We start from the raw sequence: 19,826 nt of genomic DNA on the forward strand, positions 1-19,826 counted from the left end.
GTTGAAAAAGAAGAAGAGAAAAAAAGTAGATTGTGTATTCATTTTTAACATAACCTTTCCACTCAATTTTAAATTCACTAATGTATACTGAAAGAAAAATATTGCAGTAAAATACAAAAATACAACCTACACATCATGGACAAATTTTGTAAATCATTACCAATACCATCAATATTCAATACACATCTGAACTAAAGAACAGTATCAGTTTTGTTAGTCGTTATAATAAGTGCCTGATAAGAATAAATGAATGGGTAGGGATTTATTGAGATAGCAATGTCGATATCGAAAATTCATGCCATATCATTTTTATTTAATGGTACCAGTAGATGCTTTAATAAGAACAGTATTTTAAATTTTGGTTGGATTTCGAAGGTAAGGGTTTTTATGTTAAGTTTGAATTAACTTTGTGGTTATCTAATAATTTTTTTATCTTATTTTGTAAAAGATTTTAAATAAACATTTTTTTGCCAATAGGCTATGATAATCTAGGGTTTTTAGTTTGTACTAAAAGGTTAGTACATATTATACAAAGGCTGCTTCAAAAACATGTAAGTTTTACAAATAAGTTTTACAACAAAGCTCCTTTCCTCAGTAGTATCTTACTTTACGCTAATTTAATTGCGTATGTCATTTTATTTAACTTGCTGCAATTACTAATAGGCTAATACCAGAAATCATTCAGCTCACCTGTTACTAAAAATAACAGAGTGTTACTGGTAATACGTTATCCTGGTAATGGGTTACCACTGAATAACGATTTTTCTGGTACTAATACGTTATATACAGCTAGTGATGGGAGAATCGAATACTTAAAAGAATCGAATACAGTGAATTCGAATTCACCCCTGTATTCGAATATGTATTCGAATACTTTTGCTTTTTGTGCCTTTGGCTTTTGGTGTCTCGTATAAAACAAGTCATACCCAGGATATACGAACTTCAGAAGAAATATCTTTGTCTACCTGCTACTTCAGTTCCGTCTGAAAGACTATTTTCCACAGCAGGTCTTGTCACTAATTACCGTAGAAATAGACTGAAGCCAGAAAACCTCAATAATATTTTGTTTATACACAACAATATGAAATAAATATTCATATTTTGTCTTTATTGCTTAGAACTGTAGCTCTTAAATAATATGTATTTTTTAATTTAATAATAATACAATTAATTATACATTTTTTCAAGTACTAAAATTTGTAATTATTTTTTTCAAATTATGAATCTCCCCTAAATTATTCTTTTCAAAGTATCCATAAATGTATTCATTTTAAACCTCATATGAATACGAATACAGCTCTTGGATATTTTATCTGAATACTATTTGTCAGAATAAACGAAATACTCCAGGTTTGAATTCAATTCTTCCAGAGAAATTGTATTCATTTCAAAAGTATTCGAACTCATTTTGATGTATTCGAATATGTAAATACTGTGGCTGTATTCGAATACTATTCGATTCTGTATTCGATTCTCCCATTACTATAATATACAGCTCATCTCTAATACCTTCCCTAGAGTAAGACTGATACCCTTGATTAGAGATCCTTTTGAGGAATCCTTCTGAAGGGTCTATAATAAAGGCTGATACACAGAGGTGTCAGATAATATCAGTCGAATCTCCCTTTCTAGTGGACTAGGAAAAGTCAAAGAGTTCTACAGCCAACAACGCTTGAATGCGCAGTAGTTGAAAAAGAAGAAGAAAAAAAGTAGATTGTGTATTCATTTTTAACATAACCTTTCCACTCAATTTTAAATTCACTAATGTATACTGAAAGAAAAATATTGCAGTAAAAATACAAAATTACAACCTACACATCATGGACAAAATTTTGTAAATCATTATCAATACCATCAATATTCAATACACATCTGAACTAAAGAACAGTATCAGTTTTGTTAGTCGTTATAATAAGTGCCTGATAAGAATAAATGAATGGGTAGGGATTTATTGAGATAGCAATGTCGATATCGAAAATTCATGCCATATCATTTTTATTTAATGGTACCAGTAGATGCTTTAATAAGAACAGTATTTTAAATTTTGGTTGGATTTCGAGGTAAGGGTTTTTATGTTAAGTTTGAATTAACTTTGAGGTTTATCTAATAATTTTTTTATTTTATTTTGTAAAAGATTTAAAAAAAAAGAAACAAAGTTTGATTAAATGGTTGAGCTATAAACTTGCAGGAAAGTAAGACAACATGAAAGTGAAAATTTTCTTAAAAATGGAAGAGTTTTGTGATAACTTACAAGTTAATTGTAAAATAATGATCTATTTTTTATTTTTGGCTAAGCTATTGGTAATTCTTAATAGTTATTATAGAATGAGATGATGAGATTGTCATAGAAAAAAGAGACATGAAAATTAAGTGTGGGAAATCCATTATTGATGTTACCGAGCAATAAAATGTTTAATTATTCACACACTGTACTGTTTCTTTTTAACCTGAAGAGGTTTGAAGTACTCACATGATCTGAGCTTAATTTTTAGACTATTTCGAGCGATGTTTTTCTGTTTTTAACGCATTGTGAATGTGAAACCCACAATGATTGCCAGGAAAATTTGTATAATTACTTTCTCATGCATAGATCACATTGAACACATTTTAAATGTTTTATTTGGTCGACCGCAATGCTGGCAAACAGAAAAACATCCCTTAAATATCTAAATTCAAGCCAGACCACATTAATGCTCCAATCACTGGGGCGTAGCCCAGTAGGGTTTTTATAGTAATAATAGGCCTATATTCACCCAAAGGACTAAGAATTTCCATGTAAAATTTCAGTTTAATCAGTGGAATAGTTTATGCATGAAAGCAAAACAAACAAAGGCATTTTCACATTTATAATATTACTAGCAGTTTACCTACGGCTTTGCACTCAATTTCGTATGTATTGCAACCTGCATGAGCACTTTTGGTTCGAATTAATTATTTTTCCAACACCAAAGTTGAATTTGACTTCTTCCCATGATCAAGAAAATATGTTAAAAAGTGTACGTTTATAGTCATTTTAATTTACTCCGGTCTTAATATTTTTTGTTTCAAACTGATTTTGCCTCTCTCCCAACCGAGAAAATATATATCTCTGAGAAGACTACTTTTGTCAGAAGACAACTTAGATAGGTTTCATAACAGTATTTAAATTTATAGTAAAAGTTAGACTACATTGTCTCTTGAATCTGTACTGCTAGCAGTTACTTGCTGCTTTGCACACACTTTAGTGCACATTTATGACCACTGCTGGTCTGAGTGAATTATATTTCCGATGCCAATGTTGAGTTCGCCTTATTGCCATGATCAAGAAAATACACCAAACAGGTTATAATTATGGCCATTATAATTTACTTCGTTCTTAGTATGTTTTATTCTGTACATGATTTTGTATTTGTTCCCGATCAAGAAAATATATATCACAGATCAGCGAAGCCTACTTCTGTCAAAAGGGAACTAAGATGGGTTTTATATCAGTATTTAAATATATAATTAAAGTTTTTTTTCAAACGTTTTAGAACATTTAGAGCTGGAATTGGTATATTAGTTCAAAAGAACAGTCCAGTGAAATTTTATCTAGCATAGTTCATATTGACTGCTTTTCAAAGAGAATCTTTAGAGTCGAATTCTGACCTTCTTATGTTTTAGGACATTTTATAAGGTAGATTAGTACTTACCTAGTTGCTGTAATCTAAAACTGAAAAATTATGGTTTTTCTTTACACATTTTACTCAGTATACATGTAACTTGAGACGCCTCAGGGCATTGTTGTTGGACAACCTTCCCAAGGTGCTTCACTCATGTAGACTTGCCGTCCATCCTCAAACTTTGCCGATCACGTACATCTTCGTTATTGTTCAACGACTTGACTCCATTAACTACACTTCAGCAAGTGTACTATTCTCCCCCAGCACTGTAGTGTATGCTAAAATACACCTATTGCTTCTGCTCTCCAGTAGTTATTGGGACATTTGTTTCAGAAGCTGCTCTGAGGGGAACTACCCCCTCTTCCACGGTTCAGTTCAGTTTACTCTCTATACATGTAAATAAATTTAAAATAATAAACAATATTTACACAGAACAATTTATTATATTTGACAGGCTCGTTAATTAATATTACAAAAATTTAGAGACCAAGATGGCATTTTCCGCTACTGTAAAGACCAGTGTGGTGTAGGCCGGAGGGATTTTCAAAATAAGAATAAGCCTATATTTCATCGTAGGAACCATAAGAATATTTATGTAAAATTTTCAGTACAGTCAGTTGAGTAGTTTATGTGTGAACGCAAAACAAACAAACAAAGGCACTTTTGCTTTTATAATATTATTAGGATTAGGATGGCTAGCCTAGCAATACATTCAATGAAAAAATGCAAAACTGATTTTTTAGCTACTAAGTTAAGTAGGAAAGTCATAAAAATACTATTAGACTACAGTTAAAGTAATGCTTTTCTGGTCTTTTTTCCAGAAAATGTTTTATTTATAGACTCAAAAACAAAAAATATCTGACTTATAACCAGTTTGTATGTAATTGATAAAATTCTGTAAAGATCTTACTCAAAAAAGAAGGTTTGGTAATTTACCTAATAAATACTGTGTGTCTTACTAAAAGCCAGTATCGTACATTAATAAATAAATTAAAAGGAAAACAGTATGAGGTTTTTCTTATTTGCACTTAAGAGCTTCATCAATAATATTCATTATTCTATGTGCGAAATGGAATTATCAATAACATTACTAAGTTACAATTATTATACATACACCAGCAGAGGACTGCTGGCAGTAACCCTAAGTTTTTCTACTAAAAACATACAAAAAGTTAATGCTTAAGTAAGTTATAGTTAATATTGTTAATATTCCTCATGATTTCTGTGATGATTCCAAACTCTAAATTAAAGTAAAACACAGTTTTGGAATCCCCATCCTCTAATTACTGTATATTAGAGAACTTTATTAACAATTGTGTGGTTAAGTATCTGATGCTAAAGATTATAGAAATCATATAAATGTTCTGTTTGGTTTCCTATTTTCCAGGAGCATGAGTACCACAATGAGAGCTGTCTTAATCCGTTCAACAGGAGATGAATCAGTCCTTAACGTTGAGACAATTCCTGTTCCTGAAATATCATCGAATCAAGTAAGACTACAACAGAGTAAAATAACACTGTTATTGCTCCTTATTTAAGCTTATTTATGTTAGCAATGACAATTACCAAGAGAGGATGATTGTATTTGATATTTAGAAATAAATTATATTGTGCAAAGGATCTTTTGCAGAAGATACCAATGATCTCCTCCTCTGCGTTGTTGTGGGTCTTTATACCAACATTGTGACAGTACAAATACATTAGTTTATTTCAAGGAGTTGGGCGATCATGTGGGCACGATCGCAAGAGATTCAACCTTTGTAATCCTATGAATCCCTATCTATACACTTGCTGTTCCTGATACAAAAATGTGTTGATGTCAAATTCTTGATCACACACAGCTGACTGACTGGAAAAATTGTATATCAGTGGTAATTATTAAAAAAACCAATACTAACTTATACTTTAGTGCAAAATTGACTTGAATAAACTGTAAGTTTTCACTATTCAACTTCTATCATAACTTTAACTTTTGAAGCAAAAACCATAAAAGCAAAGTTGACTCCACACAAGGACTTTGATTAAAAACTTTTTTTTTTATAAAAGCATTAACATTACTAAGACCGTTTTTAACCAATATAATGGAAAAAACATGTATTAAGTTCTCTTTAAAAAGTTGATATCAAGTTTCTCATTATAACATTAGATGTAATCAATGTTATAATGTCATAGAAATCTAATTACATAAACAAAAACATTCCACCCATTGGCCCACTATTACCATTAAGTTAGACTGGACAATTAGAAACTAAGCAGGAGCAGCTGAAAACATACACTTAAAGAATTGAAAGAAAGCCATATAACAACTCTGCATAGTGGCAACAGCCATAGTAAAGCCACCCAACTGTAATGCATGTTCAGATAAGTCCAGCTAGAAATTTTCCTACTGCAAGCAAAAAGAAAAATTGCAGGAGAAAAAGTCACTTCAGTGTAACACTGCAAATAGCAAAAGGCAAAGCCATTTTTAGCAAACATAGGAATAATAAGATAGAACCTAACATGATTACAAATAACCAGCTCTCATGTACGAAAATGACAAAACACAAATTCACGGTAAATGCAAGACGACGGTCACACAATGAGACAATAGAGGAATTCTACAATAAAAACATAGGATACTACAGATAAATCATTGATACAGTTGTACCTCGATAAGACATATTTGAAGGGCTATGGAAAAAAATTGTTTAATCAAGGTATCCTTAATAAATAGGTTTGTTTTATCGAGGTTTAATACTTCCATTATTCATCTTATAGAACAAAAATTATTTGGCCAACCTCTGTAATACGAATTATTGTTAACATAACTGCAACAGTTTTAAAAATATAGTATCTGACATACACTGATTATTCTGACATATCATAAACAGAACACACCTTTTTAACTGAAATATAACATGATAAACATATAAATGATGGAATCTTTGATTCAGAAAGGCCTTGCACAAAATAAAAAACTATATTGGAAAATGTCGTATTCCTTTGTACTAGTGATACTACAATGAAATATAACAGTCTAAACTTTTTTACTGTGCAGTTTGGAGTCAAAATTTTTGCCAAGATTTCAAGATTGGAACAGTGTATAAGTATGTACAAGAATCAGTTCTTTTTTTCTGTGATATATTAATGTAATACAAAACATATTTAAAATTACAGCATATACATCAGATCTAATTGCTGTTTTCTTACTCTCATCTAAATTTTGAATGTTACTTTCTACATCTATTATCATATTTTCGTTATCATTCTTACTTTTTAGATTAAAATGTAAACCTTTATTCAAAAGATTCATTTCTTCTTTGGAGAGGCTTTCTGAGTAGTATGATAAACCTTTTTTCCAATGCTCCAAGATTCTACATTGAATTTTATTGTTGAACTGCTAATGAATGATTTTGATTCTTCCTTGACATTACATTAATCACTTCCTAGTCTCACATCTTGGTTTTTTTTTGCAAGGTTAGCGTTTTGAGGATTTGTAAAGTTGGGGAGTTTAATGAAAGCAGTTTTAGGTTGAACTTTCAAGAATAGGAAAAGCTACATTTAGGATTTTGTTTATTTTATGTGGAAAATACTGTGTAAGTTTGGGGTTATTAGGTGCAAATGAATTTATATTAAGAGAGTTAGTTTGCCTTTCTGATTTTTTGATATATCCTTTTTCAGTTAGTACTTGTGTAAATATGTTTATGTATTTTTCTAAATCAGATTGTTGACTGTAATTTGTTTGCTCTAAGCAATAGACTTTAGGTACTGATCGTTTAACATGCATTAGATGACAACTAATGTAGAGCAGGTATTGAATTTTGTTACTTTCTTTGATATGTAATTCAGTTTTAAAATAATTATTTTCTAGTATAGCATCTACATCCAGGAAAGTTAATAGTTTAAATTAAATTTTCCATGTAACATTTAATGTACTAAAGTTATTTAAATCAAGTAAAATTGTTGTAAAGAGTTTGTCATGTACCCAGATTACCAAAGTGTTGTCTATGTATCTAGACCACTTTATGGGGGTTGTATGGGGCATCTGGGTATTGAGGAAGTTCTGCTAAAGTCCCCATCATTTACAAATTTATTTGCAAAGGATGGGACCATCCTCATTCCCATTGCAGTGCCCTTAACATGAAGGTAATTGGTTTTCTGAAATTTGAAATTGTTAATGAGACTCATAATCATTAATTTGATAATAATAGATGAAGATGTTTAGTTGTTGGTTTAATGAGAATTTAGAAAGTGTTTACAAGTATCAATACCATCATCTTGAGGGGTATTAGTGTACAATGATTCAACATCAATAGAAAGTAGAATACAATTTTCAGGAAGTGGTTGTTGGACTTCATGCATTTAAGATAGGAGAGACCTGGCTTCCTTGATATAAGATTGAAGCTCCTTGCCAAGTGGCTGGAGAACATTGTCCAGAAAGGTAGAGATCCTTTCAGTTGGACAGCAATAACTCAAAACTAATCGGTCTGTGGATTTTAGGTTAAGTGTAGAAGACTGGGGTTCTGACAGTGTAGGTGTTAGTAAATTGATGGCTTTTCTGTTAAAATCTCTTCTGGATCATGATTTAAAAGAAACTTTCTGATATGTTGGTTGTGTTTTGGAGTGGGATTATTAGTTAATTTAATATAAAATGTAGTGTCATTTAACAGCTGTCCAGCTTCATGTAATAGTTTATTAAAAACATGCCATTATCTGAAATAATACTTCATTAGAAATACAATTATCATTCAAGTTTTAAAATAACTCAGTCATAATAGTGTGTGTTTTATTCATTGAAATATATATTTATCCATTAAGATGTAATTGATGTATTTTGTAAAAATTGATATGGTTATCTTCAAAAAAAAAAAAAAAAAAAAAAAAAATGGTTACAAAATTGCCCAAAATTACTTCTTTAAGTGCCTATAATTTCTTGTAGAGCGTTAACAGTGTTTGTATTTTTTAACTGTCTTAAGTTAAGGTACCGTAAGTATCTACAATTACTGTGACCGAAAAATCTTAAAACAATTAAAATAAACCTAACCCAACCAAAACCTATTTCATCGTCTTAAAGAGCATATCACAATGGAATACGTTATAACTAAGAGGAAAGCAGTCATCTTCATACATAGCATTTCTATTAAAATTGATTAGGTACCATAGGAGAGCCATTAAGATAGTGGATGATTCAGAGAACAGTATTAAAAATTTATTGTCTGATAACACATGCCTATATAGAAACTGGCATTTGCGTAGTTGCCAGTCGGTTTACTTATTGTTTTTGAGTTATTGGGGAGACAAAGTATTGTGTTTTATAAACATGCTTTTTTTATATCATATTAGTAACTTATTGCTTGACATTATTCACCTTGACGTAAGTAAAAAAAAAAAAAATAATTATTAGGTAGTAAATAATAGGAGAGGTAGGAGACATAACCTACCATTGCTACTGTGAATAACATTTCTTGCAGTAGACATAGAGTATGATTGGTTTATTTCAAGTGGAAATAATTCAAAAGTTCTTGTCTTTACATAGTGTGTTAAAACATTCAGTTAAAGAAAAACATCCATATTGTAACAACAGACAATGTATATCAGCAATCTTATATACCTTGCAATGTGCAACATGTAAATAGTAAAAACATTTATGTCTATATATGTATATTATATGTATATTACATACATACATACACACATATATATACACACACACACACACTAGAAGTTACCCTCGGCTCCGCAAACAATTTCATAGATTTTTCACATGTATGAGCACTTTTGGTTCAAGTGAATTATATTTCCGACGCCAATGTTGTGTTTGCCTTCTTCCCATGATCAAGAAAATATGATAAAAAGTGTATATATATAAGTAGATATGAATGTGAGGGTTCTAGCTCACTTTTGGGACAGTCAGAAAATCAATGTAAAATACTGTCCATTGAACCATAAACAAATCTGAGAAATCAAACAGGAAATCACGAATGTTAAATAAACCGAATCTATAGCTGTTTTACTGTTCAATGTTTGCTTCTACATTTATAAGCTGTTTTAATGAAAAAAATCCAGAAATCTTAATGAAAAATCTATAAACGGAAATAATGAAATTTGCTAACATTCGCTCAACAGAAAATAAGACGATTTTTACTGAATTTCTTTAATATCGTTCTTAATCACATCATAGGCTAAAAATTTCTCAGAAACCACAACCACATAACAAATCGCGTTTGTAACAGCATTTTGAAAATCCATATTGATAATTATATCGTTCTTTGAACTAGAAATATTTGTCAAAACTCTTTGTTGTATCAATGACATAAATGGGTCTATTTGCTATAAATTCTTTGGGGTTGTAATACATTTCCATATTTTTGTAGTAAACTTTCTTAAAATCTTGATACATCTGATACATGATTCTGAAAAGACCACCGGAAATGTTTAAATTTTGTAATTCATCTGGATAATAAGAACCATTCAATTTTACTCTGATATTTTTTACATTCAAACTATCAAACTTTGAAGGATTTTTTTCTTGATTATTCTGTCTATCTGTTTGAAAACCAATGATAACGAACTTGGGATTGAAGATATTTCTATAAATATTTGTGATATCGAACGAATAAGTTGTTCCGGAAATACCTTTTTGCTCAATACATTGCCAATCTAGAAAATTAAACGTGATGTTTTGAGATTTTATAATTTCATCAATCAACTGAATTTTACTCGTGGTTTTGTAATCAATCATCGGAACTCTAATGAAAAACTCGTTAATTGTAATTTTGCCATCAACAGGCATAACATTTCCAGTTGCAGTCTTCAGAATCACATCATCGTCTTCTGCTCTTATAAAACTTAGATAAAATCCTCCTTTATAGATCGGAATAGTAACATTTTCAAAAAATCCTAAGCCGAAATGTGCTAAATCACCGACCGCTTCAAATTGTCCAAATTTAAAAGTTGATTCAAAACTGTTTGAAAATACATCACTTTTTGAATACGAAATAGTTCCTTTAATTGTGCTTAATTGGCCACAGTTTTCGACTTCTTCTATCAATTTATTGTGTTTTCTTACTTCAATCTTAGAAAATAAAAACGGTATTATAAAAATTATCGATTAATCTAACATTATCAGTTCCAAGATATGCTTGACCATCTTGTTTTGTTAAAGTTCCAGAAATATAAAACTGGAAGTTAGACGAGCAAAAGTTATCTCCAAAATCAATATTAAACTCAGTTCTTTTATTCGGTTCATTCAAATGTTGTTTACTAATTGGATAGAAATTTTTAAACTCCGCCCTTTCAATATCACTAGCATATTTTCTGTAGTCCGCCATTTAATAAGAGAAAATTTAGAAATTTTAAACATCGTGTATCATTTTTTCATCGATCTAATGTACGTTTTTATAAGAAAAGATATAAATTTTAGTAAAATAATTAAAAAGATTAGAGTCATTTTTAATGATCTACTTCGTCATATTCAGGATTCTCTTCCTTAAATTTTGCGATCTCGGTCACATATTTCAATAAAATCTGCACAGGATAGTAACCGCTATCTATAATATTGTTCCAATCAACTGTATCTTTATTTTCATCCAAAAACTTTATACTCAAGTGTTGATAGAGACAAAGAAACAGACATATGATCTTTTAATTGATAATGTATATTTTCTTGAATGAACTCTGATGATAAAGTTTGATATTTAGCAATGTTATACCAATTCAATTTGTTTACGTATAATCTCATCATATCTTCGGATAATTCATATTTTTGAGAAATGTCATCCCAATGTTCTTTTTTCAAATCTCTTTCGTGTTGCATGATAAAAAGATCGAAAGCACTGTAATGTCCCGCCATCTCTATTTATTAGGAAAAAATTTCAAAATCAAGTTTTTATAAATTGGCTCTTTTTTGCGTTACATTCAGCACATTTTCCAGAAATTCTCTTAACTCCATTGATGTTTGCATAGTATTTTATATCATTTGTTGCAGTTTTTTCTTTACATCTCACACAATATATGAGCGCCATTTATATAAGGAAAATTAGTCATCATAGCCGCCTAATCCATTAAATCTGTTATCAATATTTTCAAAAGTTTTATTAACATCTTCTTTAAATTTATTAAAGTTTTCTTCTAGTTTATTTACTTTATCGAGATATAAATCGTTGTATTCAACGAGTTTATGATCAATATTCTCAAAAGTTTTTGTGGCATCTAAACTAAACTTATCAAAAGACTGCTTATTTTTTATAACTTTTTCATTAATTTCGCCAAAGTTTTCTTCTAGTTTAATTAATTTATCATGAAGTAAAGATTGATTAGTAAACTACTCTTTTAAAAAACTTCACCATTTTTTCTATCGGTTTCATTAAAACCCTCTTGAAATTTAGCGAAATGTTCCAAAAAGTTTGTTATTTTTCCATAAAGATCGCCTTTATATAGATTGAAATTTTCCTCAAAATTTGTAAATTTTTCATCACAATTTTCTATAGATCTTTTACTTCTCGCTTCAAGTTTTTCATAGACTTCTGTTGTAAAATCTTTAACATGCTGTTTATGATTCTCATAATTTTGTTTTAGTTCATTAAACATTTTAATAGGATCTTCTAATTGAATCATTACAACAACATCAAATGGATTAATTCCTTTACTAACACCGCTAATTCTTTTTCCTTTAAAATCTAAGGCATTTTTAACATTCGGATCATGTAAATCAACAATATCGATGTTTTCTGATAATTTTAGAGGTTTTAAAATTTGTTCTTTAACAACAACATCATGTTTGTCAATACCAGGTCGAACACCGACAATTCTTTTCTTATTAGCCAAACTAACATAATTCTTTTCAACTTTGATCGCTTCAGTAATTTTATCAGCTTTTTCGATATGAGACATTAAATTGGTAAATAATCTTTTTACACCATCATCAACTTCTTTTTCCAATGTTTTTATTTTATCAGCAACTTCATTTGAACTCATGAAATTTGCAAGTTTGTTATCATATTCTGCTTTAAAATCTTCAATCTCGACAGCAAACATATCTGAATCTGGAAGGTTTTGTAATAAATTTTCTAACTTGTTATCAAAACTCATTTCTCAAACTATCAAAATTCAAACTATTATCTACATTTTGAATAATTTGTGTTCCAAATACGTCAAAAATATTTTGTGAATCCATATTTATTAAGTAATAATTTGTTAACAACTTCTTTAAAATCTTTACCAGTACTCAGTTCATTCAAAACAAAAACACATAAATGACCACAAATTGGGGGATCTTTATAGTCTTGAATCTGAGAATCATTGTAGTAGACGCTTGATTTTTTCAAATATTTAATCAATTCTATCGGCGGTTTGTCCTCAATTCTTCCATACGAATCAAAATAACAGGCATTCTTATCATTCTTATAATAACAAACCCAATGCGTTCCACTTCCCATAATCGAGTCTAAATTCACAATTCCACATTCAAATTTCTTAACTTTTTCAGGTAATGTATCGCGCATAAAAATTCCTCTAAAATGTTTAATGTTTTTGCAGATTTCTTCCAATTCTCCGAATGTTAAGGGTTCAAATTTTTTTTTCAATGTTTGATTTCACGTAATTCAAAGTTTTTTCATCTAATCCAGATCCTGTAACATCTTCCAACTCTTTATCTAACCAATTTAAAATGTTTCGAACAATAGGAAATCACATCTTTTTTAACGATTGGAGCAGCTTTACGAACATAAGGAACAACATTTTTAACAACTGGAATATTTTCTCCAAAATCTAATAAATCTTTCAAAAGTCCACCATTTTTAAGTTCTTTCAACTGATTATAAGAAAATTCTATTCTGGTTCCTTTATTGTTTTTCTTATGTTTTTCGAGTTTATTGTATTGTCTATTTGTTAAAAATATCTTATCTTCGCCATTTTTTAGTTGATCTATTTTAAATTGAATACTAACTAAATTTTCTTCTTAAAAAAAGCGGATTTTATTTTTTCTTTCTGATTTTTGCTGAAATTTACATTCACCTCCATTTATATAGTTAAAATTTCAAGTTCTCTTCGATTCCCATTCCTAGTTTTCTCTTCAAAAACATTGCTCCAGCTGTTGGAAGCGCAACAAATCTTTCACCTAAACTAGCATCTTTTGATAAAAATCTATCCATTGCCTTATCTTGCAAAACTTTATCTGCGATATGTCTGGAATTTGTGTCTCTATGTTTTGCATAAAAAATATCGTGTTCCATAGCAGCTTGATCTAATTTATTTATACCAGGATCTCCTCTTTTTAGTCTTTTTTCGAGTTTTGTGCCGGGCCCCAGATACTGATAAGTTGGTACGTGTAATTCAAAAGGTAAATTGTTGATAAAATCATTCAAAAGTCCACTACCCTCAATCATAGATGAACTTATTGCCGGCAAAACTCGTTTTAAATATTTAATTCCATCAGGTTTTTCAATCATTTCATCAAGTTTGTTCGAAATAAAATCTTTAATCGCTTTCTTTTCGTTCAAAAAATTGTTGTTTCCAGCCTTTTCTTGAGCATAAATATAATTTATAATTCCATCGAGTTTTGTCAAATCGTCGATATATCTGTACTCAATCTTATTATCACTGTATTTTCTCACACCTGATCCTTCGATTCTTTTTTCCCAAATTGGTTTAATCAAATTGAGATATTTTTTACCTCTACTTGACTTTGGTTTCTTAGTTGATGGATCATTATTTTTGTAAATTGAATCAGATTTCCATAAAATTTCTGTATACTTTTTCAAGTCTTCTTCAGAATATAAACCGTCTTTTGGAACATCAGTGCCTGTTAATAATCTCCATAAACCTTGAGTTCCTTCATATGTTTTTTTCATTAATAATGATATCATTATGCTTCAAAATTCACGGGCAAATTTCCAATCATAAAACTTTTCTTTTTTCTGTCCCAATACAAACCAAATTTATCATCCTTTGCTCTAGGAAGAAATTTTTTACCAATTTCACCAATTATTATATCCGTTGTTCCAGGACTTATTGGTTCAACTATGGTAGAGTCTTCAATGATTCGAGGTCTAAATGGTGTTGAAGATGGTAATTTTGGCAATTCAAACTCAGATTCTGGTATCGAAATATCAGCAAATTGTCGTACAACTGGAACCAAATTCATCAAATTTTGATTATCGCTTAAAACATTTTCAATTTTGCCCTCAACATTTTTTATTGCAGATGTTACAGGTTGAATAATTTTTTGAATAAATTCTTGTTCTTTTTCATCAATTCGAATCTGTTCTTTAAATTCTTTGATTAATTTCTTTTCTATTTGATCAAGTTTTTTCGCTTCTTCAGAAGTTACGTTCGCCATTTATTTAGGAAAATTTTTCTTCAAGTTTTTCATAGACTTCTGTTGTAAAATCTTTAACATGCTGTTTATGATTCTCATAATTTTGTTTTAGTTCATTAAACATTTTAATAGGATCTTCTAATTGAATCATTACAACAACATCAAATGGATTAATTCCTTTACTAACACCGCTAATTCTTTTTCCTTTAAAATCTAAGGCATTTTTAACATTCGGATCATGTAAATCAACAATATCGATGTTTTCTGATAATTTTAGAGGTTTTAAAATTTGTTCTTTAACAACAACATCATGTTTGTCAATACCAGGTCGAACACCGACAATTCTTTTCTTATTAGCCAAACTAACATAATTCTTTTCAACTTTGATCGCTTCAGTAATTTTATCAGCTTTTTCGATATGAGACATTAAATTGGTAAATAATCTTTTTACACCATCATCAACTTCTTTTTCCAATGTTTTTATTTTATCAGCAACTTCATTTGAACTCATGAAATTTGCAAGTTTGTTATCATATTCTGCTTTAAAATCTTCAATCTCGACAGCAAACATATCTGAATCTGGAAGGTTTTGTAATAAATTTTCTAACTTGTTATCAAACTCATTTCTCAAACTATCAAAATTCAAACTATTATCTACATTTTGAATAATTTGTGTTCCAAATACGTCAAAAATATTTTGTGAATCCATATTTATTAAGTAATAATTTGTTAACAACTTCTTTAAAATCTTTACCAGTACTCAGTTCATTCAAAACAAAAACACATAAATGACCACAAATTGGGGGATCTTTATAGTCTTGAATCTGAGAATCATTGTAGTAGACGCTTGATTTTTTCAAATATTTAATCAATTCTATCGGCGGTTTGTCCTCAATTCTTCCATACGAATCAAAATAACAGGCATTCTTATCATTCTTATAATAACAAACCCAATGCGTTCCACTTCCCATAATCGAGTCTAAATTCACAATTCCACATTCAAATTTCTTAACTTTTTCAGGTAATGTATCGCGCATAAAAATTCCTCTAAAATGTTTAATGTTTTTGCAGATTTCTTCCAATTCTCCGAATGTTAAGGGTTCAAATTTTTTTTTCAATGTTTGATTTCACGTAATTCAAAGTTTTTTCATCTAATCCAGATCCTGTAACATCTTCCAACTCTTTATCTAACCAATTTAAAATGTTTCGAACAATAGGAATCACATCTTTTTTAACGATTGGAGCAGCTTTACGAACATAAGGAACAACATTTTTAACAACTGGAATATTTTCTCCAAAATCTAATAAATCTTTCAAAAGTCCACCATTTTTAAGTTCTTTCAACTGATTATAAGAAAATTCTATTCTGGTTCCTTTATTGTTTTTCTTATGTTTTTCGAGTTTATTGTATTGTCTATTTGTTAAAAATATCTTATCTTCGCCATTTTTTAGTTGATCTATTTTAAATTGAATACTAACTAAATTTTCTTCTTAAAAGCGGATTTTATTTTTTCTTTCTGATTTTTGCTGAAATTTACATTCACCTCCATTTATATAGTTAAAATTTCAAGTTCTCTTCGATTCCCATTCCTAGTTTTCTCTTCAAAAACATTGCTCCAGCTGTTGGAAGCGCAACAAATCTTTCACCTAAACTAGCATCTTTTGATAAAAATCTATCCATTGCCTTATCTTGCAAAACTTTATCTGCGATATGTCTGGAATTTGTGTCTCTATGTTTTGCATAAAAAATATCGTGTTCCATAGCAGCTTGATCTAATTTATTTATACCAGGATCTCCTCTTTTTAGTCTTTTTTCGAGTTTTGTGCCGGGCCCCAGATACTGATAAGTTGGTACGTGTAATTCAAAAGGTAAATTGTTGATAAAATCATTCAAAAGTCCACTACCCTCAATCATAGATGAACTTATTGCCGGCAAAACTCGTTTTAAATATTTAATTCCATCAGGTTTTTCAATCATTTCATCAAGTTTGTTCGAAATAAAATCTTTAATCGCTTTCTTTTCGTTCAAAAAATTGTTGTTTCCAGCCTTTTCTTGAGCATAAATATAATTTATAATTCCATCGAGTTTTGTCAAATCGTCGATATATCTGTACTCAATCTTATTATCACTGTATTTTCTCACACCTGATCCTTCGATTCTTTTTTCCCAAATTGGTTTAATCAAATTGAGATATTTTTTACCTCTACTTGACTTTGGTTTCTTAGTTGATGGATCATTATTTTTGTAAATTGAATCAGATTTCCATAAAATTTCTGTATACTTTTTCAAGTCTTCTTCAGAATATAAACCGTCTTTTGGAACATCAGTGCCTGTTAATAATCTCCATAAACCTTGAGTTCCTTCATATGTTTTTTCATTAATAATGATATCATTATGCTCAAAATTCACGGGCAAATTTCCAATCATAAAACTTTTCTTTTTTCTGTCCCAATACAAACCAAATTTATCATCCTTTGCTCTAGGAAGAAATTTTTTACCAATTTCACCAATTATTATATCCGTTGTTCCAGGACTTATTGGTTCAACTATGGTAGAGTCTTCAATGATTCGAGGTCTAAATGGTGTTGAAGATGGTAATTTTGGCAATTCAAACTCAGATTCTGGTATCGAAATATCAGCAAATTGTCGTACAACTGGAACCAAATTCATCAAATTTTGATTATCGCTTAAAACATTTTCAATTTTGCCCTCAACATTTTTTATTGCAGATGTTACAGGTTGAATAATTTTTTGAATAAATTCTTGTTCTTTTTCATCAATTCGAATCTGTTCTTTAAATTCTTTGATTAATTTCTTTTCTATTTGATCAAGTTTTTTCGCTTCTTCAGAAGTTACGTTCGCCATTTATTTAGGAAAATTTTGAAACGTGGAACGTGAACACGAAACGTGAACACGAAACGTGAACACGGAACGTAAAACGTGAACGTGGAACGTAAAACGTGACCGTGGAACGTGAAACACGAACGTGAAACACGAACGTGAAACGTAAACACGAACGTAAAACATGAACGTGAAACGTAAACACGAACGTGAAACATGAACGTGAACGTGGACCGTGAACGTGGAACGTGAACAGATTTACCGTTTTTCTGTTATTTTCATAATGTAAATAAAAATTAAAGATAATATAAAAATAGTTGTAACAAATATTTTATCGAGACCACTGAGCAGCATTTATATTAGAAAATTTATTCAAATATTTACCATTTTTAGGCTTCAAAGTTAGATTAATTGTTAAAAATCCGTAGTCTTCCTTCCAAATTTTATCACACAATTCATTAAAGTGGTTTAAAACTCATATCAGATCCCACATAATTGTTGTAAATCTTTCTCGAATAGTGATCGTCTTGCTTAAAAACACACAACATATTCAAATTATTTCTAATAACTTGTTTATCAACCTTTGAAAAGCATTGGGAAAGATAGATACAAGATATGTTTTTGTGACGGGACATTACGAAATATTCCTTAATAACGTCTTGATTTTCTAAAATACAATCATCAAAAACGATTAACGAATTGGGTTTACATTCGCTTAACGGAACTATGTCCTCAGAAGCATTATAAAAATGTGATATTTTTTTGTTTAAGTTTTTCTCAATATTTTCAAATCTTTCTTGTAATTTTTTATAGGCGTCTTGTTCTAAAGATTTACTAAAAACATACAAATTGGAATAAGGAATCAACCTATTGTAGATAAAATTCAATAATAAAGTTGTTTTTCCACATCCACTTGAACCAACAATTAACAATCTGATTGGTTGATCTCTCTTATTTTCTTCAAACGTTTGAAGTTTTATCTGATCTTTTTGCTTTAAAAATTTCTCCATTTAAATAGAAGATTTTCATCTTGAAGCAACGCTTGCGAAAATGAAGCTGTTCAAGTTGACTTCAGAAAGCTCTAAATTAGTTTTAAACTTGGAACATCCTATACACTTAGAGGAAGAATCAAATTATTTTATCGGTTTAAGCGGTTTTTATTCTGACAATTTTGTAATAAATATTAGTGAAAGTTCTCCTTATTGCATAGGATTTAGTGAGAAGAACATAACAAAATATAGTATTTTTTTTTTTTAAACAAAGGATATTATACTTTCGATCAAATAAAAAATTCCCTTAAAAATTATCTGAAAACATTCAAACAATCAGATAAATCTTTAAACTTTGACGAAAACAAGTTTGAAATGCAAAAAAATTATCTCTCTAATAAAATTCAAATAAAATCACCAGTAAGAATAATGTTTTCAGCAATTATTGTGGAATTGTTAGGGTTTGTTCAAGAAACTATTGAGCCAAATCAGGTATATTTAGGAAATAAAACGCCAAAATTTAGACCGTTCGATGTAATTGAAGTGCACTGCAATCTCGTTGAACCTAGTTTTGAAAATCATACCGAACATTTACACAAAGAATCGGAAATTTTGTACACTTTTTTCCCAAATGTTGCTTATGGATCAAAAATCAGTGAAAAACCAAATGAAATCGATTATATTCCAATTAGAAAAAATATTAAAAGAATTCAAAAAATCGTTCTGACTATTCAAGACTCTGAAGGAAATCTATTAAATAATGAGAGTAAAACAACAATATATTTAAGATTGTCGAAAGAATGATGAATCAAGGGGGGAACGAATCGTTCTTACCTTCAAACTTTCCAAACGAGTTGATAATGATGATAAATACCAATACTTTTATCTAAAAGATAAGGGGGGCTATAAATAGCTTACCTTCAAACTTCCAAAATAACACTGTTTTCGTTAATGAATCTGGACTTTATACTCAAAATAAAAAATTGCTTGTTAAATTTTTTCTATCTAAATGGAGTCAGTTGTAGACCTACTCAATAATCAACTTACATTCAATAATA

The 19,826-nt window shown here is 29.7% G+C and overlaps 1 protein-coding gene across 3 annotated transcripts in view; it reads left to right on the plus strand.

Annotated features, from left to right (window-relative positions):
* The first annotated feature begins 1,840 nt into the window (after positions 1-1,840).
* LOC124370656 (quinone oxidoreductase-like) overlaps positions 1,841-19,826 on the plus strand; it is a 35,882-nt gene continuing 17,896 nt past the window's right edge. Inside the window, exons 1-2 of one of the 3 annotated variants that reach the window (XM_046828943.1) lie at positions 1,841-2,060; positions 5,029-5,131. In XM_046828943.1, the coding sequence (XP_046684899.1) occupies positions 1,963-2,060; positions 5,029-5,131 (201 nt within the window). In that variant the 5' untranslated portion in view covers positions 1,841-1,962. Of the gene's footprint in view, positions 2,061-5,028; positions 5,132-8,900; positions 8,995-19,826 lie in introns of those variants that run through there. The other 2 variants (XM_046828942.1, XM_046828944.1) reach the window with 2 other exon arrangements.

This window comes from Homalodisca vitripennis, unplaced genomic scaffold, assembly GCF_021130785.1.
Source record: "Homalodisca vitripennis isolate AUS2020 unplaced genomic scaffold, UT_GWSS_2.1 ScUCBcl_399;HRSCAF=2300, whole genome shotgun sequence".
NCBI lineage: Eukaryota > Metazoa > Arthropoda > Insecta > Hemiptera > Cicadellidae > Homalodisca > Homalodisca vitripennis.